The sequence below is a fragment of the Agelaius phoeniceus genome, chromosome Z (assembly GCF_051311805.1).
Source record: "Agelaius phoeniceus isolate bAgePho1 chromosome Z, bAgePho1.hap1, whole genome shotgun sequence".
NCBI lineage: Eukaryota > Metazoa > Chordata > Aves > Passeriformes > Icteridae > Agelaius > Agelaius phoeniceus.
The window spans coordinates 14969663-14996225 of record NC_135303.1 but is presented as its reverse complement, the minus strand read 5'-3'; the positions used below and the strand labels follow the sequence as shown (position 1 = coordinate 14996225).

The 26563-nt window shown below is 51.8% G+C and overlaps 1 protein-coding gene across 1 annotated transcript; it reads left to right on the top strand.

Moving 5' to 3' along the window:
- Window positions 1-12357: 12357 nt before the first annotated feature.
- Window positions 12358-24573, top strand: LOC129133671 (serine/threonine-protein kinase PAK 3-like). The gene is made up of 13 exons (XM_054653299.2): window positions 12358-12483; window positions 15017-15151; window positions 15430-15762; window positions 16100-16189; window positions 16588-16759; window positions 17066-17132; window positions 17822-17870; window positions 18641-18753; window positions 19384-19501; window positions 20352-20451; window positions 20897-21093; window positions 22912-23049; window positions 24419-24573. Exons 1-13 carry the CDS (start codon window positions 12358-12360, stop codon window positions 24509-24511), a joined length of 1731 nt encoding a protein of 576 aa, XP_054509274.2. The 3' UTR covers window positions 24512-24573.
- The last annotated feature ends 1990 nt before the right edge of the window (window positions 24574-26563 follow it).

The window sequence follows — 26563 nt, the reverse complement described above, 5'->3', positions numbered from 1 at the left end:
CGCTTTCCACGTTTTCCATTTCAGTGCTTTCAAGCTCTAAAAGCTCCGTTTTCCGAGACAACCTTGCTTGCTGATAGCAGCCAGGGAGGAAAATCAACTTCATATCCATCTAGAGTTCTCTTGAGATGGCCCATTTTAATTTGGTGGCTGTGATTTAGAACGCCTAGGTCGCTATCAAATATTATGATTTGTCCTTAGAAAATGTGGTGGGTAGATCTGCAAAGAAATGAGGTTCTGCATCATAGGTACCGGCCTGTCCCTCATGCTCCTCTCTTGCCACAGATGACAGAAGCAAGAGCTGTCTCTCCCCTGGCTCCCACTGCTCCTGGAGAAGAAGCCAAAGAGGAGCAAACTGAGGGTCATGAGCGCCAGCCTCCATCAGTGGTGACACCGGAAAACTCAGATCTTGTAAGTGCCAGTTGTGTGCAGTGCTGTCTTTAGTGCAAGGCAGAGCTGCCAGGTTTGGAGCAGCCAGCACTTTGCTGTTGCAGGCTGAGGATGCGGGGGGCTGGAGTCCTGCCAGGAGCTGGGGATTTCCTGCAGGCAGCAAGCACAGAACTTGGCCTTTGAGCCGTCACGTTGAGGCAGCAAAGGGCTGGTGCCTGTGGGAGAGTATCTGGCCGCTTGGCTCAGGGAAGCTCTATCTCTTGGCTTCTGCAGTGCTATGTGTTTCTTTTCCCTTTTTGGAAAGGTGTGTTTGGCTTGTGAAAGCAGTCTGCACTTTCCTTGCGTAGTTCTTCACTTGTACAGTGTCTTTTGGGCCAGCTGTCTTTTGGCTCTTGATAAGCTACAAGGGGAGGATTGTGTGGTCCATGCAGCTGTGGGGGGCCATTCTTGTCCCGCGTGGCCAAAGAAACAAAGTGCGGAGTTGCAAAGCCTTCTTGTGAGGCCAAAAGCAGAAGCGGCCAGTTTCTGTTGGTGCATATTTTGGTGTAGTCTGCAGCTTTGGCAAGTGCCTTGGAGCCTGGAGTGGGAGGGAAGCTGCAAGTCCTTGACCGCTGTCTTGTGTTGCTCAGAACAGGAAGGCCACCTTGCAATGGTGCCTGCTGTATCTGAAGTGAAATGGGTGCCATAGGGGTGGGGGAGCTGCGTGGGCCAAAAGGAGCCAGAGGTGCTGGCGGCCTTGAGCCACTGAAGATGAGGCGGCGCGTGGCCAGGTGGCCATCAAGGCCCAGGGCATGGTGGCCTGTGTCAGCAGCAGTGGGGCAGCAGGAGCAGGGCAGTGAGCGTGGCCCTGTGCTGGGCAGCGCTGGGGCCACAGCTGCAGTGCTGGGTGCACTTGTGGGCCCCTGGGCAGCAGAAAGTCCTTGAGGGGCTGCAGCGCGTGCACAGAAGGACAGGGGAGCTGGGCAAGGGGGTGCAGCACCAGGCCAGTGAAGAGGTGCTGAAGGAGCTTTAGCCTGGACAATGGGAGGCTCTTGAGGGACCTTCAGGCAGACTTCCATCAATCCCTGCATGACAGTGCTCAGCACAAGGGCTGTTTCTCCACCAAACGTCCCCTCACTGCATGCAAGAGCTTTAGGCACTGCAGTGGGTGACACTTGCATCTTGTGCTTTGTTGGCTCCTTGATTTGCTAGCACGAGAAGGCCTGTTCATTCTCCTGTTTTTCCAGCAAGCAAAGATGCTTCTGCACAATGTTTCCTGCCCTTCTCCTGCCCTGGATGGGATTGTGATCCAGTTTGAGTTTTCCACGTCTGCAGCAGCAGTAGCAAAGGCCTTGCTGTCGCTTTCCACGTTTTCCATTTCAGTGCTTTCAAGCTCTAAAAGCTCCGTTTTCCGAGACAACCTTGCTTGCTGATAGCAGCCAGGGAGGAAAATCAACTTCATATCCATCTAGAGTTCTCTTGAGATGGCCCATTTTAATTTGGTGGCTGTGATTTAGAACGCCTAGGTCGCTATCAAATATTATGATTTGTCCTTAGAAAATGTGGTGGGTAGATCTGCAAAGAAATGAGGTTCTGCATCATAGGTACCGGCCTGTCCCTCATGCTCCTCTCTTGCCACAGATGACAGAAGCAAGAGCTGTCTCTCCCCTGGCTCCCACTGCTCCTGGAGAAGAAGCCAAAGAGGAGCAAACTGAGGGTCATGAGCGCCAGCCTCCATCAGTGGTGACACCGGAAAACTCAGATCTTGTAAGTGCCAGTTGTGTGCAGTGCTGTCTTTAGTGCAAGGCAGAGCTGCCAGGTTTGGAGCAGCCAGCACTTTGCTGTTGCAGGCTGAGGATGCGGGGGGCTGGAGTCCTGCCAGGAGCTGGGGATTTCCTGCAGGCAGCAAGCACAGAACTTGGCCTTTGAGCCGTCACGTTGAGGCAGCAAAGGGCTGGTGCCTGTGGGAGAGTATCTGGCCGCTTGGCTCAGGGAAGCTCTATCTCTTGGCTTCTGCAGTGCTATGTGTTTCTTTTCCCTTTTTGGAAAGGTGTGTTTGGCTTGTGAAAGCAGTCTGCACTTTCCTTGCGTAGTTCTTCACTTGTACAGTGTCTTTTGGGCCAGCTGTCTTTTGGCTCTTGATAAGCTACAAGGGGAGGATTGTGTGGTCCATGCAGCTGTGGGGGGCCATTCTTGTCCCGCGTGGCCAAAGAAACAAAGTGCGGAGTTGCAAAGCCTTCTTGTGAGGCCAAAAGCAGAAGCGGCCAGTTTCTGTTGGTGCATATTTTGGTGTAGTCTGCAGCTTTGGCAAGTGCCTTGGAGCCTGGAGTGGGAGGGAAGCTGCAAGTCCTTGACCGCTGTCTTGTGTTGCTCAGAACAGGAAGGCCACCTTGCAATGGTGCCTGCTGTATCTGAAGTGAAATGGGCGCCATAGGGGTGGGGGAGCTGCGTGGGCCAAAAGGAGCCAGAGGTGCTGGCGGCCTTGAGCCACTGAAGATGAGGCGGCGCGTGGCCAGGTGGCCATCAAGGCCCAGGGCATGGTGGCCTGTGTCAGCAGCAGTGGGGCAGCAGGAGCAGGGCAGTGAGCGTGGCCCTGTGCTGGGCAGCGCTGGGGCCACAGCTGCAGTGCTGGGTGCACTTGTGGGCCCCTGGGCAGCAGAAAGTCCTTGAGGGGCTGCAGCGCGTGCACAGAAGGACTGGGGAGCTGGGCAAGGGGGTGCAGCACCAGGCCAGTGAAGAGGTGCTGAAGGAGCTTTAGCCTGGACAATGGGAAGCTCTTGAGGGACCTTCAGGCAGACTTCCATCAATCCCTGCATGACAGTGCTCAGCACAAGGGCTGTTTCTCCACCAAACGTCCCCTCACTGCATGCAAGAGCTTTAGGCACTGCAGTGGGTGACACTTGCATCTTGTGCTTTGTTGGCTCCTTGATTTGCTAGCACGAGAAGGCCTGTTCATTCTCCTGTCTTTCCAGCAAGCAAAGATGCTTCTGCACAATGTTTCCTGCCCTTCTCCTGCCCTGGATGGGATTGTGATCCAGTTTGAGTTTTCCGCGTCTGCAGCAGCAGTAGCAAAGGCCTTGCTGTCGCTTTCCACGTTTTCCATTTCAGTGCTTTCAAGCTCTAAAAGCTCCGTTTTCCGAGACAACCTTGCTTGCTGATAGCAGCCAGGGAGGAAAATCAACTTCATATCCATCTAGAGTTCTCTTGAGATGGCCCATTTTAATTTGGTGGCTGTGATTTAGAACGCCTAGGTCGCTATCAAATATTATGATTTGTCCTTAGAAAATGTGGTGGGTAGATCTGCAAAGAAATGAGGTTCTGCATCATAGGTACCGGCCTGTCCCTCATGCTCCTCTCTTGCCACAGATGACAGAAGCAAGAGCTGTCTCTCCCCTGGCTCCCACTGCTCCTGGAGAAGAAGCCAAAGAGGAGCAAACTGAGGGTCATGAGCGCCAGCCTCCATCAGTGGTGACACCGGAAAACTCAGATCTTGTAAGTGCCAGTTGTGTGCAGTGCTGTCTTTAGTGCAAGGCAGAGCTGCCAGGTTTGGAGCAGCCAGCACTTTGCTGTTGCAGGCTGAGGATGCGGGGGGCTGGAGTCCTGCCAGGAGCTGGGGATTTCCTGCAGGCAGCAAGCACAGAACTTGGCCTTTGAGCCGTCACGTTGAGGCAGCAAAGGGCTGGTGCCTGTGGGAGAGTATCTGGCCGCTTGGCTCAGGGAAGCTCTATCTCTTGGCTTCTGCAGTGCTATGTGTTTCTTTTCCCTTTTTGGAAAGGTGTGTTTGGCTTGTGAAAGCAGTCTGCACTTTCCTTGCGTAGTTCTTCACTTGTACAGTGTCTTTTGGGCCAGCTGTCTTTTGGCTCTTGATAAGCTACAAGGGGAGGATTGTGTGGTCCATGCAGCTGTGGGGGGCCATTCTTGTCCCGCGTGGCCAAAGAAACAAAGTGCGGAGTTGCAAAGCCTTCTTGTGAGGCCAAAAGCAGAAGCGGCCAGTTTCTGTTGGTGCATATTTTGGTGTAGTCTGCAGCTTTGGCAAGTGCCTTGGAGCCTGGAGTGGGAGGGAAGCTGCAAGTCCTTGACCGCTGTCTTGTGTTGCTCAGAACAGGAAGGCCACCTTGCAATGGTGCCTGCTGTATCTGAAGTGAAATGGGCGCCATAGGGGTGGGGGAGCTGCGTGGGCCAAAAGGAGCCAGAGGTGCTGGCGGCCTTGAGCCACTGAAGATGAGGCAGCGCGTGGCCAGGTGGCCAAGAAGGCCCAGGGCATGGTGGCCTGTGTCAGCAGCAGTGGGGCAGCAGGAGCAGGGCAGTGAGCGTGGCCCTGTGCTGGGCAGCGCTGGGGCCACAGCTGCAGTGCTGGGTGCACTTGTGGGCCCCTGGGCAGCAGAAAGTCCTTGAGGGGCTGCAGCGCGTGCACAGAAGGACTGGGGAGCTGGGCAAGGGGGTGCAGCACAAGGCCAGTGAAGAGGTGCTGAAGGAGCTTTAGCCTGGACAATGGGAGGCTCTTGAGGGACCTTCAGGCAGACTTCCATCAATCCCTGCATGACAGTGCTCAGCACAAGGGCTGTTTCTCCACCAAACGTCCCCTCACTGCATGCAAGAGCTTTAGGCACTGCAGTGGGTGACACTTGCATCTTGTGCTTTGTTGGCTCCTTGATTTGCTAGCACGAGAAGGCCTGTTCATTCTCCTGTTTTTCCAGCAAGCAAAGATGCTTCTGCACAATGTTTCCTGCCCTTCTCCTGCCCTGGATGGGATTGTGATCCAGTTTGAGTTTTCCGCGTCTGCAGCAGCAGTAGCAAAGGCCTTGCTGTCGCTTTCCACGTTTTCCATTTCAGTGCTTTCAAGCTCTAAAAGCTCCGTTTTCCGAGACAACCTTGCTTGCTGATAGCAGCCAGGGAGGAAAATCAACTTCATATCCATCTAGAGTTCTCTTGAGATGGCCCATTTTAATTTGGTGGCTGTGATTTAGAACGCCTAGGTCGCTATCAAATATTATGATTTGTCCTTAGAAAATGTGGTGGGTAGATCTGCAAAGAAATGAGGTTCTGCATCATAGGTACCGGCCTGTCCCTCATGCTCCTCTCTTGCCACAGATGACAGAAGCAAGAGCTGTCTCTCCCCTGGCTCCCACTGCTCCTGGAGAAGAAGCCAAAGAGGAGCAAACTGAGGGTCATGAGCGCCAGCCTCCATCAGTGGTGACACCGGAAAACTCAGATCTTGTAAGTGCCAGTTGTGTGCAGTGCTGTCTTTAGTGCAAGGCAGAGCTGCCAGGTTTGGAGCAGCCAGCACTTTGCTGTTGCAGGCTGAGGATGCGGGGGGCTGGAGTCCTGCCAGGAGCTGGGGATTTCCTGCAGGCAGCAAGCACAGAACTTGGCCTTTGAGCCATCAAGTTGAGGCAGCAAAGGGCTGGTGCCTGTGGGAGAGTATCTGGCCGCTTGGCTCAGGGAAGCTCTATCTCTTGGCTTCTGCAGTGCTATGTGTTTCTTTTCCCTTTTTGGAAAGGTGTGTTTGGCTTGTGAAAGCAGTCTGCACTTTCCTTGCGTAGTTCTTCACTTGTACAGTGTCTTTTGGGCCAGCTGTCTTTTGGCTCTTGATAAGCTACAAGGGGAGGATCGTGTGGTCCATGCAGCTGTGGGGGGCCATTCTTGTCCCGCGTGGCCAAAGAAACAAAGCGTGGAGTTGCAAAGCCTTCTTGTGAGGCCAAAAGCAGAAGCGGCCAGTTTCTGTTGGTGCATATTTTGGTGTAGTCTGCAGCTTTGGCAAGTGCCTTGGAGCCTGGAGTGGGAGGGAAGCTGCAAGTCCTTGACCGCTGTCTTGTGTTGCTCAGAACAGGAAGGCCACCTTGCAATGGTGCCTGCTGTATCTGAAGTGAAATGGGCGCCATAGGGGTGGGGGAGCTGCGTGGGCCAAAAGGAGCCAGAGGTGCTGGCGGCCTTGAGCCACTGAAGATGAGGCAGCGCGTGGCCAGGTGGCCAAGAAGGCCCAGGGCATGGTGGCCTGTGTCAGCAGCAGTGGGGCAGCAGGAGCAGGGCAGTGAGCGTGGCCCTGTGCTGGGCAGCGCTGGGGCCACAGCTGCAGTGCTGGGTGCACTTGTGGGCCCCTGGGCAGCAGAAAGTCCTTGAGGGGCTGCAGCGCGTGCACAGAAGGACTGGGGAGCTGGGCAAGGGGGTGCAGCACAAGGCCAGTGAAGAGGTGCTGAAGGAGCTTTAGCCTGGACAATGGGAGGCTCTTGAGGGACCTTCAGGCAGACTTCCATCAATCCCTGCATGACAGTGCTCAGCACAAGGGCTGTTTCTCCACCAAACGTCCCCTCACTGCATGCAAGAGCTTTAGGCACTGCAGTGGGTGACACTTGCATCTTGTGCTTTGTTGGCTCCTTGATTTGCTAGCACGAGAAGGCCTGTTCATTCTCCTGTTTTTCCAGCAAGCAAAGATGCTTCTGCACAATGTTTCCTGCCCTTCTCCTGCCCTGGATGGGATTGTGATCCAGTTTGAGTTTTCCACGTCTGCAGCAGCAGTAGCAAAGGCCTTGCTGTCGCTTTCCACGTTTTCCATTTCAGTGCTTTCAAGCTCTAAAAGCTCCGTTTTCCGAGACAACCTTGCTTGCTGATAGCAGCCAGGGAGGAAAATCAACTTCATATCCATCTAGAGTTCTCTTGAGATGGCCCATTTTAATTTGGTGGCTGTGATTTAGAACGCCTAGGTCGCTATCAAATATTATGATTTGTCCTTAGAAAATGTGGTGGGTAGATCTGCAAAGAAATGAGGTTCTGCATCATAGGTACCGGCCTGTCCCTCATGCTCCTCTCTTGCCACAGATGACAGAAGCAAGAGCTGTCTCTCCCCTGGCTCCCACTGCTCCTGGAGAAGAAGCCAAAGAGGAGCAAACTGAGGGTCATGAGCGCCAGCCTCCATCAGTGGTGACACCGGAAAACTCAGATCTTGTAAGTGCCAGTTGTGTGCAGTGCTGTCTTTAGTGCAAGGCAGAGCTGCCAGGTTTGGAGCAGCCAGCACTTTGCTGTTGCAGGCTGAGGATGCTGGGGGCTGGAGTCCTGCCAGGAGCTGGGGATTTCCTGCAGGCAGCAAGCACAGAACTTGGCCTTTGAGCCGTCACGTTGAGGCAGCAAAGGGCTGGTGCCTGTGGGAGAGTATCTGGCTGCTTGGCTCAGGGAAGCTCTATCTCTTGGCTTCTGCAGCGCTATGTGTTTCTTTTCCCTTTTTGGAAAGGTGTGTTTGGCTTGTGAAAGCAGTCTGCACTTTCCTTGCGTAGTATTTCACTTGTATAGTGTCTTTTGGGCCAGCTGTCTTTTGGCTCTTGATAAGCTACAAGGGGAGGATTGTGTGGTCCATGCAGCTGTGGGGGGCCATTCTTGTCCCACGTGGCCAAAGAAACAAAGTGCGGAGTTGCAAAGCCTTCTTGTGAGGCCAAAAGCAGAAGCGGCCAGTTTCTGTTGGTGCATATTTTGGTGTAGTCTGCAGCTTTGGCAAGTGCCTTGGAGCCTGGAGTGGGAGGGAAGCTGCAAGTCCTTGACCGCTGTCTTGTGTTGCTCAGAACAGGAAGGCCACCTTGCAATGGTGCCTGCTGTATCTGAAGTGAAATGGGCGCCATAGGGGTGGGGGAGCTGCGTGGGCCAAAAGGAGCCAGAGGTGCTGGCGGCCTTGAGCCACTGAAGATGAGGCAGCGCGTGGCCAGGTGGCCAAGAAGGCCCAGGGCATGGTGGCCTGTGTCAGCAGCAGTGGGGCAGCAGGAGCAGGGCAGTGAGCGTGGCCCTGTGCTGGGCAGCGCTGGGGCCACAGCTGCAGTGCTGGGTGCACTTGTGGGCCCCTGGGCAGCAGAAAGTCCTTGAGGGGCTGCAGCGCGTGCACAGAAGGACTGGGGAGCTGGGCAAGGGGGTGCAGCACAAGGCCAGTGAAGAGGTGCTGAAGGAGCTTTAGCCTGGACAATGGGAGGCTCTTGAGGGACCTTCAGGCAGACTTCCATCAATCCCTGCATGACAGTGCTCAGCACAAGGGCTGTTTCTCCACCAAACGTCCCCTCACTGCATGCAAGAGCTTTAGGCACTGCAGTGGGTGACACTTGCATCTTGTGCTTTGTTGGCTCCTTGATTTGCTAGCACGAGAAGGCCTGTTCATTCTCCTGTTTTTCCAGCAAGCAAAGATGCTTCTGCACAATGTTTCCTGCCCTTCTCCTGCCCTGGATGGGATTGTGATCCAGTTTGAGTTTTCCGCGTCTGCAGCAGCAGTAGCAAAGGCCTTGCTGTCGCTTTCCACGTTTTCCATTTCAGTGCTTTCAAGCTCTAAAAGCTCCGTTTTCCGAGACAACCTTGCTTGCTGATAGCAGCCAGGGAGGAAAATCAACTTCATATCCATCTAGAGTTCTCTTGAGATGGCCCATTTTAATTTGGTGGCTGTGATTTAGAACGCCTAGGTCGCTATCAAATATTATGATTTGTCCTTAGAAAATGTGGTGGGTAGATCTGCAAAGAAATGAGGTTCTGCATCATAGGTACCGGCCTGTCCCTCATGCTCCTCTCTTGCCACAGATGACAGAAGCAAGAGCTGTCTCTCCCCTGGCTCCCACTGCTCCTGGAGAAGAAGCCAAAGAGGAGCAAACTGAGGGTCATGAGCGCCAGCCTCCATCAGTGGTGACACCGGAAAACTCAGATCTTGTAAGTGCCAGTTGTGTGCAGTGCTGTCTTTAGTGCAAGGCAGAGCTGCCAGGTTTGGAGCAGCCAGCACTTTGCTGTTGCAGGCTGAGGATGCGGGGGGCTGGAGTCCTGCCAGGAGCTGGGGATTTCCTGCAGGCAGCAAGCACAGAACTTGGCCTTTGAGCCATCAAGTTGAGGCAGCAAAGGGCTGGTGCCTGTGGGAGAGTATCTGGCCGCTTGGCTCAGGGAAGCTCTATCTCTTGGCTTCTGCAGTGCTATGTGTTTCTTTTCCCTTTTTGGAAAGGTGTGTTTGGCTTGTGAAAGCAGTCTGCACTTTCCTTGCGTAGTTCTTCACTTGTACAGTGTCTTTTGGGCCAGCTGTCTTTTGGCTCTTGATAAGCTACAAGGGGAGGATCGTGTGGTCCATGCAGCTGTGGGGGGCCATTCTTGTCCCGCGTGGCCAAAGAAACAAAGCGTGGAGTTGCAAAGCCTTCTTGTGAGGCCAAAAGCAGAAGCGGCCAGTTTCTGTTGGTGCATATTTTGGTGTAGTCTGCAGCTTTGGCAAGTGCCTTGGAGCCTGGAGTGGGAGGGAAGCTGCAAGTCCTTGACCGCTGTCTTGTGTTGCTCAGAACAGGAAGGCCACCTTGCAATGGTGCCTGCTGTATCTGAAGTGAAATGGGCGCCATAGGGGTGGGGGAGCTGCGTGGGCCAAAAGGAGCCAGAGGTGCTGGCGGCCTTGAGCCACTGAAGATGAGGCAGCGCGTGGCCAGGTGGCCAAGAAGGCCCAGGGCATGGTGGCCTGTGTCAGCAGCAGTGGGGCAGCAGGAGCAGGGCAGTGAGCGTGGCCCTGTGCTGGGCAGCGCTGGGGCCACAGCTGCAGTGCTGGGTGCACTTGTGGGCCCCTGGGCAGCAGAAAGTCCTTGAGGGGCTGCAGCGCGTGCACAGAAGGACTGGGGAGCTGGGCAAGGGGGTGCAGCACAAGGCCAGTGAAGAGGTGCTGAAGGAGCTTTAGCCTGGACAATGGGAGGCTCTTGAGGGACCTTCAGGCAGACTTCCATCAATCCCTGCATGACAGTGCTCAGCACAAGGGCTGTTTCTCCACCAAACGTCCCCTCACTGCATGCAAGAGCTTTAGGCACTGCAGTGGGTGACACTTGCATCTTGTGCTTTGTTGGCTCCTTGATTTGCTAGCACGAGAAGGCCTGTTCATTCTCCTGTTTTTCCAGCAAGCAAAGATGCTTCTGCACAATGTTTCCTGCCCTTCTCCTGCCCTGGATGGGATTGTGATCCAGTTTGAGTTTTCCACGTCTGCAGCAGCAGTAGCAAAGGCCTTGCTGTCGCTTTCCACGTTTTCCATTTCAGTGCTTTCAAGCTCTAAAAGCTCCGTTTTCCGAGACAACCTTGCTTGCTGATAGCAGCCAGGGAGGAAAATCAACTTCATATCCATCTAGAGTTCTCTTGAGATGGCCCATTTTAATTTGGTGGCTGTGATTTAGAACGCCTAGGTCGCTATCAAATATTATGATTTGTCCTTAGAAAATGTGGTGGGTAGATCTGCAAAGAAATGAGGTTCTGCATCATAGGTACCGGCCTGTCCCTCATGCTCCTCTCTTGCCACAGATGACAGAAGCAAGAGCTGTCTCTCCCCTGGCTCCCACTGCTCCTGGAGAAGAAGCCAAAGAGGAGCAAACTGAGGGTCATGAGCGCCAGCCTCCATCAGTGGTGACACCGGAAAACTCAGATCTTGTAAGTGCCAGTTGTGTGCAGTGCTGTCTTTAGTGCAAGGCAGAGCTGCCAGGTTTGGAGCAGCCAGCACTTTGCTGTTGCAGGCTGAGGATGCTGGGGGCTGGAGTCCTGCCAGGAGCTGGGGATTTCCTGCAGGCAGCAAGCACAGAACTTGGCCTTTGAGCCGTCACGTTGAGGCAGCAAAGGGCTGGTGCCTGTGGGAGAGTATCTGGCTGCTTGGCTCAGGGAAGCTCTATCTCTTGGCTTCTGCAGCGCTATGTGTTTCTTTTCCCTTTTTGGAAAGGTGTGTTTGGCTTGTGAAAGCAGTCTGCACTTTCCTTGCGTAGTATTTCACTTGTATAGTGTCTTTTGGGCCAGCTGTCTTTTGGCTCTTGATAAGCTACAAGGGGAGGATTGTGTGGTCCATGCAGCTGTGGGGGGCCATTCTTGTCCCACGTGGCCAAAGAAACAAAGTGCGGAGTTGCAAAGCCTTCTTGTGAGGCCAAAAGCAGAAGCGGCCAGTTTCTGTTGGTGCATATTTTGGTGTAGTCTGCAGCTTTGGCAAGTGCCTTGGAGCCTGGAGTGGGAGGGAAGCTGCAAGTCCTTGACCGCTGTCTTGTGTTGCTCAGAACAAGAAAGCCATCTTGCAATGGTGCCTACTGTATCTGAAGTGAAATGGGCGCCATAGGGGCGGGGGAGCTGCGTGGGCCAAAAGGAGCCAGAGGTGCTGGCGGCCTTGAGCCACTGAAGATGAGGCAGCGCGTGGCCAGGTGGCCATCAAGGCCCAGGGCATGGTGGCCTGTGTCAGCAGCAGTGGGGCAGCAGGAGCAGGGCAGTGAGCGTGGCCCTGTGCTGGGCAGCGCTGCGGCCACAGCTGCAGTGCTGGGAGCACTTGTGGGCCCCTGGGCAGCAGAAAGTCCTTGAGGGGCTGCAGCGCGTGCACAGAAGGACTGGGGAGCTGGGCAAGGGGGTGCAGCACCAGGCCAGTGAAGAGGTGCTGAAGGAGCTTTAGCCTGGACAATGGGAGGCTCTTGAGGGACCTTCAGGCAGACTTCCATCAATCCCTGCATGACAGTGCTCAGCACAAGGGCTGTTTCACCGCCAAACATCCCCTCACTGCATGCAAGGGCTTTAGGCACTGCAGTGGGTGACACTTGCATCTTGTGCTTTGTTGGCTCCTTGATTTGCTAGCACGAGAAGGCCTGTTCATTCTCCTGTTTTTCCAGCAAGCAAAGATGCTTCTGCACAATGTTTCCTGCCCTTCTCCTGCCCTGGATGGGATTGTGATCCAGTTTGAGTTTTCCACATCTGCAGCAGCAGTAGCAAAGGCCTTGCTGTCGCTTTCCACGTTTTCCATTTCAGTGCTTTCAAGCTCTAAAAGCTCCGTTTTCCGAGACAACCTTGCTTGCTGATAGCAGCCAGGGAGGAAAATCAACTTCATATCCATCTAGAGTTCTCTTGAGATGGCCCATTTTAATTTGGTGGCTGTGATTTAGAACGCCTAGGTCGCTATCAAATATTATGATTTGTCCTTAGAAAATGTGGTGGGTAGATCTGCAAAGAAATGAGGTTCTGCATCATAGGTACCGGCCTGTCCCTCATGCTCCTCTCTTGCCACAGATGACAGAAGCAAGAGCTGTCTCTCCCCTGGCTCCCACTGCTCCTGGAGAAGAAGCCAAAGAGGAGCAAACTGAGGGTCATGAGCGCCAGCCTCCATCAGTGGTGACACCGGAAAACTCAGATCTTGTAAGTGCCAGTTGTGTGCAGTGCTGTCTTTAGTGCAAGGCAGAGCTGCCAGGTTTGGAGCAGCCAGCACTTTGCTGTTGCAGGCTGAGGATGCTGGGGGCTGGAGTCCTGCCAGGAGCTGGGGATTTCCTGCAGGCAGCAAGCACAGAACTTGGCCTTTGAGCCGTCACGTTGAGGCAGCAAAGGGCTGGTGCCTGTGGGAGAGTATCTGGCTGCTTGGCTCAGGGAAGCTCTATCTCTTGGCTTCTGCAGCGCTATGTGTTTCTTTTCCCTTTTTGGAAAGGTGTGTTTGGCTTGTGAAAGCAGTCTGCACTTTCCTTGCGTAGTATTTCACTTGTACAGTGTCTTTTGGGCCAGCTGTCTTTTGGCTCTTGATAAGCTACAAGGGGAGGATTGTGTGGTCCATGCAGCTGTGGGGGGCCATTCTTGTCCCACGTGGCCAAAGAAACAAAGTGCGGAGTTGCAAAGCCTTCTTGTGAGGCCAAAAGCAGAAGCGGCCAGTTTCTGTTGGTGCATATTTTGGTGTAGTCTGCAGCTTTGGCAAGTGCCTTGGAGCCTGGAGTGGGAGGGAAGCTGCAAGTCCTTGACCGCTGTCTTGTGTTGCTCAGAACAGGAAGGCCATCTTGCAATGGTGCCTGCTGTATCTGAAGTGAAATGGGCACCATAGGGGCGGGGGAGCTGCGTGGGCCAAAAGGAGCCAGAGGTGCTGGCGGCCTTGAGCCACTGAAGATGAGGCAGCGTGTGGCCAGGTGGCCATGAAGGCCCAGGGCATGGTGGCCTGTGTCAGCAGCAGTGGGGCAGCAGGAGCAGGGCAGTGAGCGTGGCCCTGTGCTGGGCAGCGCTGGGGCCACAGCTGCAGTGCTGGGTGCACTTGTGGGCCCCTGGGCAGCAGAAAGTCCTTGAGGGGCTGCAGCGCGTGCACAGAAGGACTGGGGAGCTGGGCAAGGGGGTGCAGCACAAGGCCAGTGAAGAGGTGCTGAAGGAGCTTTAGCCTGGACAATGGGAGGCTCTTGAGGGACCTTCAGGCAGACTTCCATCAATCCCTGCATGACAGTGCTCAGCACAAGGGCTGTTTCTCCACCAAACGTCCCCTCACTGCATGCAAGGGCTTTAGGCACTGCAGTGGGTGACACTTGCATCTTGTGGTTATTGGTTTTCTGTGAGGAGTACATGTGATGATTTTCTATTGTTTCAGTAATTCTGGTTGCTATTCCTCTCTCTTTCCTTTCCTTTTCTAGGTGTCGGAGAAATTGTGCTATATATCTATTTTTTAAGGTGGAAATTCTGGAAGATGCAGTTTTTTTTTGCCTGGGAACACATCGGTTGGGGCTGGGTCCTTGTTACAGGAGGAATTCTTCTGGTTTCAGCCTAGCCAGTAGGGCCTTGATTTGGCCTTCAGATTAACATTGCCCTGGCCTTCTTGTAGTCCACTGAATCAGGGTGTGTTGTGTGTGGGAATTGAGCAAGAAATCAATGCCCTTGCATTCCAGCTGGTCCTCTGAGATCAGACAGGCTTATAATGGCTGGGCTGCATTTCTGATTCCTGCCACTTTAGCACCATCAGTGTGGTCTAGTCCAAGAAAAGAAGTTGCTCGATCACAGATGCACAAAGAGGGCAGTTCCCAGTGCAGTGCTTTGGATCTGATCACTTTCCATAAGGACCTACACACTCCAGATTCCCCAAGAGTGTGGTTTTTTGAAGCAACAGGAGATCACGTTCAGGATCGCTCATGATCGGGGCACTGGCTACTGAGTGTTGATGTGTGTAGCAACAGAAAGCAACAGTAGAGATTGTAGAGAGTGAGATGCATCTGTCTGTCTATCTATCTATCTATCTATCTATCTATCTATCTATGCTATGTAAAATTTACATATTGAATCTTCCTGGCTCTAGTCCAAAGCAGTTGGAGAAGCAAAATTCCACATGCTAAAGCATCACGTTCAGGAGAGGACTAGAGAACACATTTCATTGACTGATTCTGAGCACAGAGAGATGTTTCCCCTCCAGATATGGTGGTTTTTTCCCCTCAGAGCCGTTTGCCTCCTCCAGTCTCTTCTTCCCTAAAGCCCCTAGTTAAATCTTTTAATTTTCTGCCTGTCCTAGAGAGGTGGAAGAATTACAGGTTTTAGGGGGTGAAGAGAACTCCAGAAGTGTCTCTCACAAGGAGTGAGCTCACCCAGGAAGCCACCTGCAGAGGCAGGATGGAGCTGTGGGACAGGGCAGGGTGTCAGTCACTACTGAAAGACAAACAGGACATGGCAGAAGCAGAGGGAGGCCCTCAGCAGACCCCTGAGAAATGCCACACCTTCCCAACCTCAGCTGCCTGAGAGGCTGTTGGAGCTTCAGTCCCAGATGGCCCCTGATTGTAGGGCCAGGGTCACTTTGGAATCTGTGCCTCCCCTTGAACAGAGAATGACCCAAGAGAGCAGCAGCACAGTGCTTTTGGAACTTGTGAGCCCAGCAGTCTTTGAGTCTTGACCCACAAAGCTCATATGGGAAATTGAAACCCATCTTCTCTTGCTTTCTGTGCAGGTGCTTCTAGAGAAAGAGCAGGAGCAGACTGCCTTATCTGAGATGCCATGGCAGACTCAGGGAGAGCTGTTCCCAGCCCGAGAGCAGGAAGAGCAGCTCAGGCAGCAGGTGGAAGAGCCACAGGAGAATGGCCAGGTAAGCCTGACTGGCCAGGGGACAGAGGGAAGGGCAGGAAGAGGGGCATAAAGCAGAGCTCTTGGGACTGAGGAGGCCAGGAGTCCCACGGGCACTGGAAGCACAGAGCTTTGGAATCTGCAGAGATCAGCACTGGGATAGGAGGGTTATATTGGAAGCAGATGTGGGGAGGGAAGCAGAAAGAAGGGGCTGAATAAATGTGATTTTTGAGGCTGCAAGAGGAAAAAGCTGAGCCTGATGGCAGCTCCCAGTCACTTGCTCTGCATTTGTGTGTACAGAACATCAAGGCAGAGCCACAAGCAGAGCTGCCCGAAGCTCAGAGTGCCATCATGGCAGTGAAGAGCAGGAACAAGGAAGACATGAGAAGAATACAAGAGGAGAATCTCAATCAGCAGAGGGGCGATCAACAAAACCAGGTGAGTGAAAGAGTGGCAGCCACTCCACTCATGAAACATCCTCTCACTTGTTTTTTAGAGAACATGAAGGAACAGCTGAACGCAGAGCTTCAGATAGCTCACGCTAGGATCAAGGCATGGGAGAAGAGGCTTGAGGAAGAAATGAAAATTATCAGAGAGAAAGCTTATCGCCTCCCTCAGGCTCTAGAAAAGCAAGTGAGTGAAAGAGGGATGCAGTCACTGCAGCCAGCAAACTGGTGGTTTCTGCCCCCCTTGCCTTTCCACTGCAGAGCAGCAGGGAGTGGGGCCATGCCTCTGAGTGCCATCCTGCTGTGGTCTGTATCACAGCTGCTCTGATGGACACTTCCTGGGCTGCTGAATAGCCTTGTTTCTTGAGGTGTTTTACAGGGGATTATGGTGACCTAGATGGGGGATTGAACCAAGCTGCCTGTATCCCCTGTCAATCTGTTCTTTGCCTTTCCTCACAGTCAATGACTCCTGGCTGACAGGGACAAGCTGTAGTGTCTGACTGCTTTGTTCTGTTTGATTTGAGGTGCAAGTGTTGACATCTTACCGGGCAGTCTGCGAAGACTTCCAGCGAATTTCTGGCAATGAAGAGCCCCAAGTTAGGAGTGAGGCACAGGTACCATCCCCACCAGAAGTGCTACAGGTTGAGTATGACCTTAAGATGGTGCAGGAAAAAGGACAGTGGGAGGAGGCAGAACACTTGAGCAAGGAGCTGCAAGGGTGTCTGCAGCCCTTGAAGGGGAAAAAGAATCCTTGAGAGGAAGTGGAATGGTCATTGTGGCAGTCATCCTTTGGAAAATCCATGAAAATGGAACATGAATCTGGCCACAAACTCAAGTAAAACTTGCCTTTGGTTTTGACCCATCCAGTTTGAGAAGTGGACATCAGAAAAAAAACATTGAAGAGCCCTGCATGTGGCTGACAGCACCTTCCTAAGGGCTTGCATTTCAGTAGGGGATCTCAGGGTCATCTATGCCAGCCACCTTTCTGACATCAACTCATTTCTTCTCTCAGATCTACACAGGCTCTGTCACCAAACCTGCTGCAGCAGCAGCAGCAGCATTGTCTAAAGGAGCCTTAGCTCCCCAACCTGAGAAGTGGAGCTGGGGAAGTTTGTTCACCTCCCGCACTGACCCAGCTGCTGCTCAGCAACAGGAGATCGAGGGTGACTCCCTGGAGCTGCTGAGTATGTCTGCTGTATTTCTTGTCTGACGGACAGTGCATTGTGTGCAGGTGTCAGCATAGCTGTACCAAATGTTTCTCCTGAGTTTGGTATCATGGGGACATTTAAGGACGTTTCTCCACAGGAACTGCTGTAGAAAATCAGTCTCTGTGCTGGCCACCTGTGCTGCAGAGCTGTCTGCCTGGTTGTTGTTGTTACCCAACCAATCACAATGGGCTCAGAGCTCCAGGCACTGGGGCTGCCTTTTGTATCTCCTGGAAGCTGGGATCTCTGCTTTAAAGTCAGCATCTTGCATTTTGTTTCCCTCAGGGAAATTGGTGAACCCCACTGAAAATCCCCTGATGAAATACACTGAGCTGGAACATATTGGCAGCGGGTGAGTCCAACCACAGTTACTTCAACATAACCACAGGCCAGGTGTTTTTCTGGTGGAATGTCTATCCAGCGTAAAGTCAGGCAAGCTGCAAAGATGTTCACACTGGGGATAGATTGTCCCATCTCTCAGTGCTGCTCAGAATTTGTGAGTGGGCTCAGAAGGCATTGTCAGAGACACCTCCGTGCTGCCGAGGTCTTGCCTGCATCAAGGAACAGGAACTGGAAGGTCTCCTTGTCACCCAAGTGTGGAACAGTTCTGTGTTAATTTCTTTAGCATTTTTGAATATCTCTAATACATACAGCCACACTAATAAAAGGGTAAGAATCTTGCTTGCCTGAATGAGCAACCTGCTCCATGATAGCTGTGAGGAACAGTTCTCAGGAACATTTCTTTCCAAGAGTTTGCTGAAGGAAATACTCTGTGGTCAGGATAGAAACTGCACAGTTTAGAAAGTGAAGCCCGTGATGAAAGAAGAAGCTGTCTTTAGGAGCTGAGGCAGTAAACCCCAACACTTCAGGAACAGGCCCAGCGTCCATGCACTTGAGAGGAAAATGCATCATCTGCCTTCTGGCAGAACCAGATGCATCCTGCAGGTTTTAGGCATTTACAGCACAGATCTCCTGTGTGGGCTGGCTCTCACTGCAAGATCTAAATGGCTTCTCCTTTCTCTGCTTCTGTTTTGTTTCTAGGACTTTTGGAGATGTTTGCAGAGCACTTATCAATGCCACAGGAAGAGAGGTAAATGTCAACAGGCCCTGCAAACTCTGCTGCTCTTGAGGGGCTTTCCCCTCTGGTGTGAGCTGTGGCTGGACCTTTGGGCAGAGCTGTGCTGAAAAGGCACAAGAAGCACAGACTGGTGCCAGCCTGCAACATACATTTGGGACTTTGTCCTCCTCAGCCTTCCTCGGAAAGAAGGCATGGAGGGCAGCGGTTCCTTTCAGAGAAGGACGCGCTCGCTCGCTCTCCATTGCTAAAACAAAGGTGGTGCCTTCGAGCACCTCACTACTCTTTGGGGCTACAGCTTCAGAGTCCTGAATTCTCATTTCTGGCTGCCAGCAAATACATCTGAAAGTTACTGGTAGTTCCTTAGCCACCTGCAGTGCTGTACTTGGGAACTGCACGTAGGGAGAGATCTGTAAGGTGCCCTAAAAGCCCTAAGCCCTGCCCATAGCCCAAGATGTATCCACAGAGTATTAAGGCATGGATTACTTCTTCTGAATCCTAGAAAGAGCAGCAGAGAGTGTGGTCAGAGGTTTGTGGGTGATAGCTGAGACACCACTGTTACCAAGTGGTGTCTCAAGGCAAAACGTCAGTGGCCCCACGTGTCCTGTAACTGGCCCCCAAGGGAGCAGAGAAATGGGCTGTTGGAATTGCACTGTTACTGCAGTGCCTCATCACAAGGCAGTTTGGCACAGCTCAGCTGTGTCATTGCAAAATCACTCGCTCCATGTGCATTGTGGTCTCATGCCACCAACTTCTCAACTTACTGATTTTTGATGTCATTTTAGCTGGCCATAAAGAAAATACATCTTCAAGGACTGAGGAAGAAGGAACTAAAAGTCAATGAACTCATGGTCATGAAAATGAGTAGGAATCTCAACCTGGTCAACTATTTAGACAGGTGAGTTGTTGTGAATGTTTGTTTACATATGGCAAACGTGCAAGGTAAAATCCCACTTTGGTCACTGGCAGAAAATAGAACTATAATTATAGGTTAATTATTATTGCTCTTTTCATCTCCAATGGATGGGAAGAGAGTGCATCTTGTCTGCATGAGTCTTCTCTGACACACATAGTTTGAAAATTATTCAGAAACCTACATCAGTCATATCTTACTAAATCAATAGCCTGTAAGTTCACAGCCACCACTTTGTTTTGGGGCGTGATTTTATTCAAGTGTCTTTTTATGTCCGGGTAAACTAACATGGATTTTCCTTGGATTGTTTCCCCTCTTTTCCATTGCTTTGCATGCCAGGAAGACTAGGTGCTTTTTCCCAGAAACACAGGGTGACAGGTTTTCTATCTCTTACTAAAATGCATTTTTGACTTGCTGCCCATCTAAGATATCTCTTTCTTCACAGCTATGCCTTTCTTCTTGAGACTGTGCAGATTGCAAACAACGCACAGCTGAAAGGGAATGTCTATTCCTTTGATTCTGTCCTTGTCACAAAGGGACCTGGAAACAGGAATCAGTCAAGAAAACAACCTAGCCATGCATGTTCATCTCCACACCCTTGTTTCCTTCTCTCAGCTACCTTGTGGGTGAGGAACTCTGGCTGGTTATGGAGTACATGGATGGAGGCACTCTGAGTGATGTCATCAGCAAGACCTACCTGTCTGAAGATGAGACAGCAGCCATCAGTCGGGAGGTCAGCAATCCCATCTGTGTTTCCAAGGGCTTGGGCGGGATTGTCTGGGGAACAGGGTCTCAGAGCTGGAGTGATTTCCTGTGCCAAGCTTTGTTTCTGTGTGGCTGCTATGCTATGGGCAAGTAAAAGCATCTCAAGTGAAAGGCCTGCCCGTGCCCCTGCACTCACTGTACTCAGTGCCAGTACTCTTATCTCCTGCTGTTGATTTGTCACTCTGTCTCTTGTATTTATATTTGCTGCTCTCCACCTTGCCTCTCTAAATGTTTGCATGGAGTCTGTCTTCACTGCATTCCTTGCCTGTGAAAGCAAAGGTGCTGGTGGCAGGATTTGAAACAAGCAGCAAAGAAAAAAGAGAGACTCATTTCTCACAGTCCTCAGTTAAAAAGGATAGGAGTGCAGCCAAAATGCTCTTTGCTTCTGGAAGGTGACTGATGTGATACTTCCAAGCCCGTGCTGAGGCCAGCAAGAAAATCTTTGTCATGCAGCCTCCCACCCAAAAGTGATCCACTTCACACCAAAGGGATGGACTTTTCCTGTCTTGACAAAGCCCCTTCTTTGTCCTCTGCATGGAAAAAGCACGTCCACTGCAGCAGGAGTCATCCTGGCTGGTTTGCAGGGGACAGCCTACAACAGCAGGTGCTGTTGCTCTTTCAAAAGCTGACGTGCCTTTCCTCAGAAAGGACCTGCTCTGCAAGTGTTGGAGCAGCAAGCTCTTCCTCTCAGTGGCCATTACTGTTCTGCCATTACTCCCCATTCCCCTGGAGAGGAAATCTTTTGGAGCTGTTTCCTTTCTTGTATGATGAAATCACATCACTCATTTTTGTCCTCCTGTTCCTGTTTTCTTTCTCAGTGCCTGCAAGGACTGGATTTTCTTCATTCAAACAATGTGATCCACCAAGATGTGAAGAGCAGCAAGATCCTTCTCAAAACCGACGGCTCTGTCAAGCTGGGTCAGTATATTCTTGGTCAGGTGCAGCGTTCCAGGGATGTGGGTGTGGGGCTGCTTGGAGTGACAGCCAGCTCCCCAAAAATGGTGCTGGTGGCAGTGCAGGGACCCCTGCTGCAAGCTGAAAGCACAGTTGCAACATGCACAGAGGTATAAGGAACCACAAGCAGTCAAGAGTGGCCTTGCTCTGTGTGTGTCCCTTCCAGACAGAGGGAGCTACAATCTAAAGCTTCAGGGGAATAAAGTCCACTGCTGTGAGCAGCGTTAAAAAACCTGGGGTTTTTTGGAAGTGGCCAATTCTATACTCCCTTGGCTAAAGCCCTGAGGAAATCGAGCATGGACAGTTCTCCAAGAGATTCAACAGCACATTCTTAGCCTGAGAGTGGGAAATTCTTTTACTTGGTTTCCTAATTGGAGCTGACTTGCATGGTTTGTTGTTTTCTCCACAGCTGATTTTGGCCTCTTTACTCAGCTCACCCCTGAGCAGGGCAGACGGAGCTCCGTGGCCCGCACTTCTGGGTGGCTGGCGCCTGAAGTGGTGACAGGTCAACCATATGGCCCCAAAGTGGACATATGGTCTTTGGGAATCATGGGCATCGAAATGGTGGAACGAGAAGTTCCTTACTGGAATGCAACTCCTGTCTTGGTAAGGTGCAAATACTCACTGATCCCACTGTCTTTCTCACCTGTCCCATGTTCTGTGTCCCACTGGCCAAAATCCCATTGCCATCAGCTGGCACCACTTCCACCAAGGTCCCCTTCTAAAAATGTCCCTGCAACACATCAGCACCTGCTGTAGCTTTGGTTGCATCAGAAAGGGAAGTGGCAGTTCAGAAACCTAACCAGTTCAGAAACCTAACCAGTTTAGAAACCTGCCATTTTGGCCTGCAGCCATGCCTGACATTTCTCGTTTGCTTTTTGAACCCTGATGGAGCTCTGTCTCTGAAGGACAGGAAGTTTTCAGTGGAACGGTTGGATGTGTGATAAATATCCTTTGAAATGGACATTGAGTCTTCCCAGCTTGAGTTTTATAGAAAAAGAAAAAGCAAAAAAGAAACAACCAGCAAAGCAATGCCCAAGTTCTGCTCTCTTTTTTCCTTTTTGAACCACAGCACATCAATTTTCCTCTATACTGTAGCATCTGTTCCAAATCCTGTGGGTCTTATAAACTTATCATGTGTGTGGGTGGCCTGGATAAGTTTTGGATGCATTTTTCTCCGACTGCAGTTAGAATTGTATGCCAAACTCTTGGTTGTTCCTTGGTACTTTAACAAGTTGATGAGCTTGCAGGCAGGTGCCTGGGCTGGGATCCAACGTGGGCAGTTGACACCGGTGCTGTGTTTCTTTACTACAGGAACAGGGCTGTCCCTGGCCTGCACAGTTCTAATGATAGTGAGGACTCCAGCTCCCCACCACGGCCAGTGGCTAAGCATAGCTGCAGAGGGACAGGATAAAACCCCCTTTGTGACCTCTGGTGGTGTGGGAAAAGGAAAGAAAGCTGCCATAATTATTCATACTCAAGGGGAGTGTGTTTGTTGTTTTAGGCTTGGAAATTTTCCTCTAGGTTGAAGAGGATAATAATAAAGCCTCTTTGGTCACCATCTATTTCAGTGCCACCAGCACAGAGCTGTTAGTATTGTGATGGGCACTATTATGGAGACCAGGCCACAGCCTGGAGTCATGGAGATCCTGCCAAACCTCCCATTTCTTACCCGACACTTTCTGCGATGGGCACACCTTTAATGCATTGACTTGAGTATCCAAATGAGCAGAGGGTGACCATAGGCACGGCAGTTCTTCTGATTTGACCATGAAAAGGTTTCCTTTTGTCACATAAAGAAGCTGAAACTTGCAGCTGAGAGACAGAGCTGCAGGTGGCTCCTGTGCACCCAAGCAGGCATTTTCACCTCAATATATTTGTGCATGCATCTTAATGTGTATGTATTGAATATGAGATTGCAAAAATGTTTGTTTCCTTACCTGAGGAATAGCTGGTGGATTTCCTTTCTTTCCTTCCAATTCCCACTGTTTTCAAGAACAAAGCAAAAACATTGATTAGTTTTGTTTTATGGCAGCTGTGCTTAAGGGACCAACAAGCACTGAAGAGATATTTTTCACGTACTAATCCTTGGGAAACAGTAGAGTTAGTATAGCAAAGTCCCTCTTCCAAAAAGCTTCTCAAGTTGGTGTGAATCCTCAGAGAAGCAAATGTGCTTTTGCTGATGTAGTTCCCACTGCCTAGGTCAGTCAATGAAATCAGCTGCCAAGGCCAGATCTGTGGGATGTTGGAAAAGCTGTGGCTGCATTGGAGTTTGGGGTTTTTGGTTGGTAAAGGAAAGTCATCTCTGGGTCTCTGCCAGGGCAGAAACTGCCACTGCAGAGTGGAGCTTAATCGATGGGATCTGGGAGAGCAGTTACAGATGGGAAAGAAGCAGGTGGAGCCTCGTGTCTCCTTTTTCCCCAGGTTAAACTCATGATAGCCAGGGGAGAGAGACCACAGCTGCGGCAGCCCAACCGATTCTCGCCTTGCCTGCGTGACTTCCTGAGCTGCTGCCTGCAGACAGACCAGGAGCGGCGCTGGTCTGCCAAGGAGCTCCTGCAGGTAAAATGTGAAGGGGCTGCAGGTGAAACAGGCTCTGAGGGATGGGCTCCTCCTCCACTCAAGTCCAAGGCATCAGATGAGCCCCCTTCCTCCTCACCTCCACTCTTGCTGCTCTTCAAATGAAAATCGTGAGGAATCCCAGACTGGGCTGGGCTGGCAGGGCCCTGTAAAGGTCCTGTGGTGCAAGTGTCCTGCAATGAGCAGGGACATCTTTACAGAGATCAGGTTGCTCAGAGCCCTTTGCCACCGGAGCCGGAATGGTTGCGGGGATGGGGCAGCTACAAGCTCTTGGGGCAAGCTGTGCCAGGGTTGCACCATGCTCTGAGTAAGCAAGTTCTTCCTTAGGCCTACTCTGACTTGATCCCCATTTTGTTTAAAAATATTCACCCACATCCTATTGTAACTGGCCCTGTTAAAAAAGATGTCCCTCACTTTCTTCAGAGCCACTCTGAAGTCTTGGAAAGTGGCAATAAAGTCTCCCTGGGGCCTGTTCTTCACAAAACTGAATAACTCCTCCTCTCTCCGCATTTCCAGAGAGGAGAGGTGCTCTGTCCTCTGACTGTTTCTGTCACCCTCTTTTGTAATTTGGTGGAGTGTTCAGTTTTATCTAATGGCAAAAGAATTGAAGCAGAGCAATGCAGGGTACAGAGACATGAAATGGTGGTGGAGGAACCCAAGGAAGCCAGTCCCAGCTGAGCAGTCAGAGATTTGGCTGTGGGCAGGGGGGGCTGTGGGGGGCTCACTGTGAGCCTCTGAGGGGCCCTGCTTTGTGCCCCCCAGCCCACCCTTAGAGGTTTCTGGCACCCAAACAGGGACAGCTGGGAGGGACTTGTCCCAGCCCCATCTGCTGCCTGGCACGCCCAAGCAGACGGGAACTGTGCCAGGGTTACTGCCAGGTTGTGTGGCAGAGGGGGAACTGCAGGGCCCAGTGCCACTGGGCTGGCCCTGCTGGGAAGGAAGGTGCCATCCAGCACACGAGGGGCAGGGCATGGAAAGGTAGATACTGCTTTCTGTCCCTGTGGGAATCAGCACAGTGCCTGTCTTTCAAAGACAGGGACCTATGTGAGTCATTGGAGTTTCCTGAAAAGAAGAAACCCCAGGGACAGAAAGCACCATTTCTAGAGCACTGGCAGGAGAAAGATCCCAACAAGATGAAGAAACCAGAAAAAACAGATGAATGGCATTCTGGGCCAGGTTTGTCTGGAATGGCAAAGTCCTGCACATGACTGCTGGGTAGCAGATGATCCCATCGCTCCTCTTTCTGTGTCTTTCTAGGAACTAGAGGAATCCTGATTGAGTCTGTAAAGCACTGAGCTTGGAAAGTCATGGTTCACTGATCTTTGTGTTTTTTTTTTTTTCCTGTGTACAGCATCCATTTGTAACTTCAGCCAAGCCAGTGTCCACCCTGGTACCACTCATCAACTCAGTAATGAAGAAGAAGAAGAAGGAGACAAGAATGTAAAAATCAAGATGTTATCTTCCTAACTAACTTAGAGTAGGATTGTAGAGTAGGACTCTAGAGTAGGATTGTTGAGAAGTTTGTAGTACAGGTTTATAGAGTAGTATTGTTATTAAATAAAGTTTCTGAAACAATAACTCATTTGGAAGACTCACCTCCTTCTGACCCCTTCAGAAAGTTCAGCATTTTCTTCTAAATTGCCAGTGTTTTTTAATTGGTGCTAAGACATGCTTATGGCTTCTTTGGTATGGTTTGCAAGTGGTGAAGGTTCTTCTTCATTCATCCTCTCCAGACCACACTGCCTTTGAAATATGGCCCACTAGCCCATTTTGGCACATCTGTGACACTTCTAGGTGAGGCAGAAAGAGCAATGGCATTTGAAGGCAAAACCAAAGGAAGAATGGGGCAGCCCAAACATCATCCTGTGCAGCTGCAGGCGTTCAGCTGTGACTGGAGAGCACTGGGGCTCCTGCCACTTGGATTTGGATCCCTAAATGCAATCTCTTTGGCTGGAGGAGAGCCTTGCTCAAGTGAGAAAGCAGAAAGATCAGAGAGGGTGCTCAGCAAGGTCTCCTGTGGTGCAGAGCTGTGAGCCCCTGTGAGGTGAGAGCGGGCCCGGCCTTGCCCGGGCTGGAGCCCCAGCAGAGCCCAGGCAGAGGCCGGAGCAGGCTGAGCCCCGGCAGAGGCAGGCTGGAAGGAGGCCCTTGGAGCTGCAAGAGGCAGCAGCCGGGCCCTGGGTGCCTGTTCCTGGGAGCGGGCGAATCCTGCGCTCTCAGAGCCCAGGTGGCAGCTGGCTGCTGCCGAGGGGAAGCGCAGCCGTGCTGGGCACAGCCCGGCCTGGAGGCATTGGCCGTCTGGAGTGTGCCCAGGAGCAGAGAAAGGCCAAGGGCAGCCGAGAGCCGCTGGGCTGGCTGAGGATTCCTCCTCTTCTGCCGGCTGGCCTGCAACTCCTGGCCAAGGTCAGCAGTGTGTGCAGCACTCTGGGCACCGGGGCAGGGAGCCGGGCTGCTCGGCAGGCTGGAGCACAGGGCAGCCTCCTTCAGGCCCGGCACTTCTGCCAGGGCAAGCGAGGCCAGCGTGAGGCAGGGACAGCTTGGCAGGGCACGTCTGCAGGAGCCAGCGCCTCACGCAGCTCTGGCAGGAAGCGCCTGCAATCCTGCAGTTCTGCACTCAGCCAGAGCAAAGGTGTGAGATGCAGAGTGTTTGGCAGAAATATTCAGGCCCACCAGGCCAGCCTGCTTTGTGTTCTCTGGTGCACAGCAAGGCGCTGTGCAATGCAGCCCTGAGCTGCTGGGAGAGAGATGTTAGAAATAAACAAACTCTTAGATACAATTAAATGGAGACAAAGTCATTAAAGCAAAAGAGAACCTTCTTCTTAGTAAGGATTCAACTGAGCCAGCTGAGTATCTCCCTCTCCTGAGAGCTGAACATACACACACGCCAAGATAATGCTGCTTTTTATTGCTTTTCCCAGCCGTGGGCCATCCCTGTCCCCTTTCCCTTTGGCTGAGTACTAGGGATCTTCTGTTCTCTCCTGACAGCCTACTTTTCTGTCTCCTCTCCTCTTCTCCTACTTCCCTTTTGGTCTGGTGTTCAACACCTCTCCTTCTCCAGCTCACAGTAACACCCACCAAATTAACTGGAACAAATGCAAACCATAACTAACACCACCTAGCACCAACAACTTCCATTCTTTTTTCTAATAAGTTTTTGGCTGCAGCAAAATATTACCTCCTATCTCCCAGAGGGAATCAGGGATGAGCCTGAGGCTTGTGCTTGGGTAGTGAACTGATTTGGAAGGGAGCAGAAGGGTTTCAGAAGGCAGTTTGTGTTTTCTTCATTAATTTCTGACGGAAAGAGGCAATGCAGCTTCAGTCAGCAAAAGCATTTGTGAGGTGCATTGATGAAATGCTTGTGAGCAATTCCCAGAGAAGGAAGGTGTTGAGAAAAAGTTGAATTGTAACAAATGCTGAATTCCTTTAGCTGTAGCAGACAATGTTGAGCCCTCTATTCCCCCAGGGCAGTGATTATTGCCTGCAAATGGCTGTGTTAGCC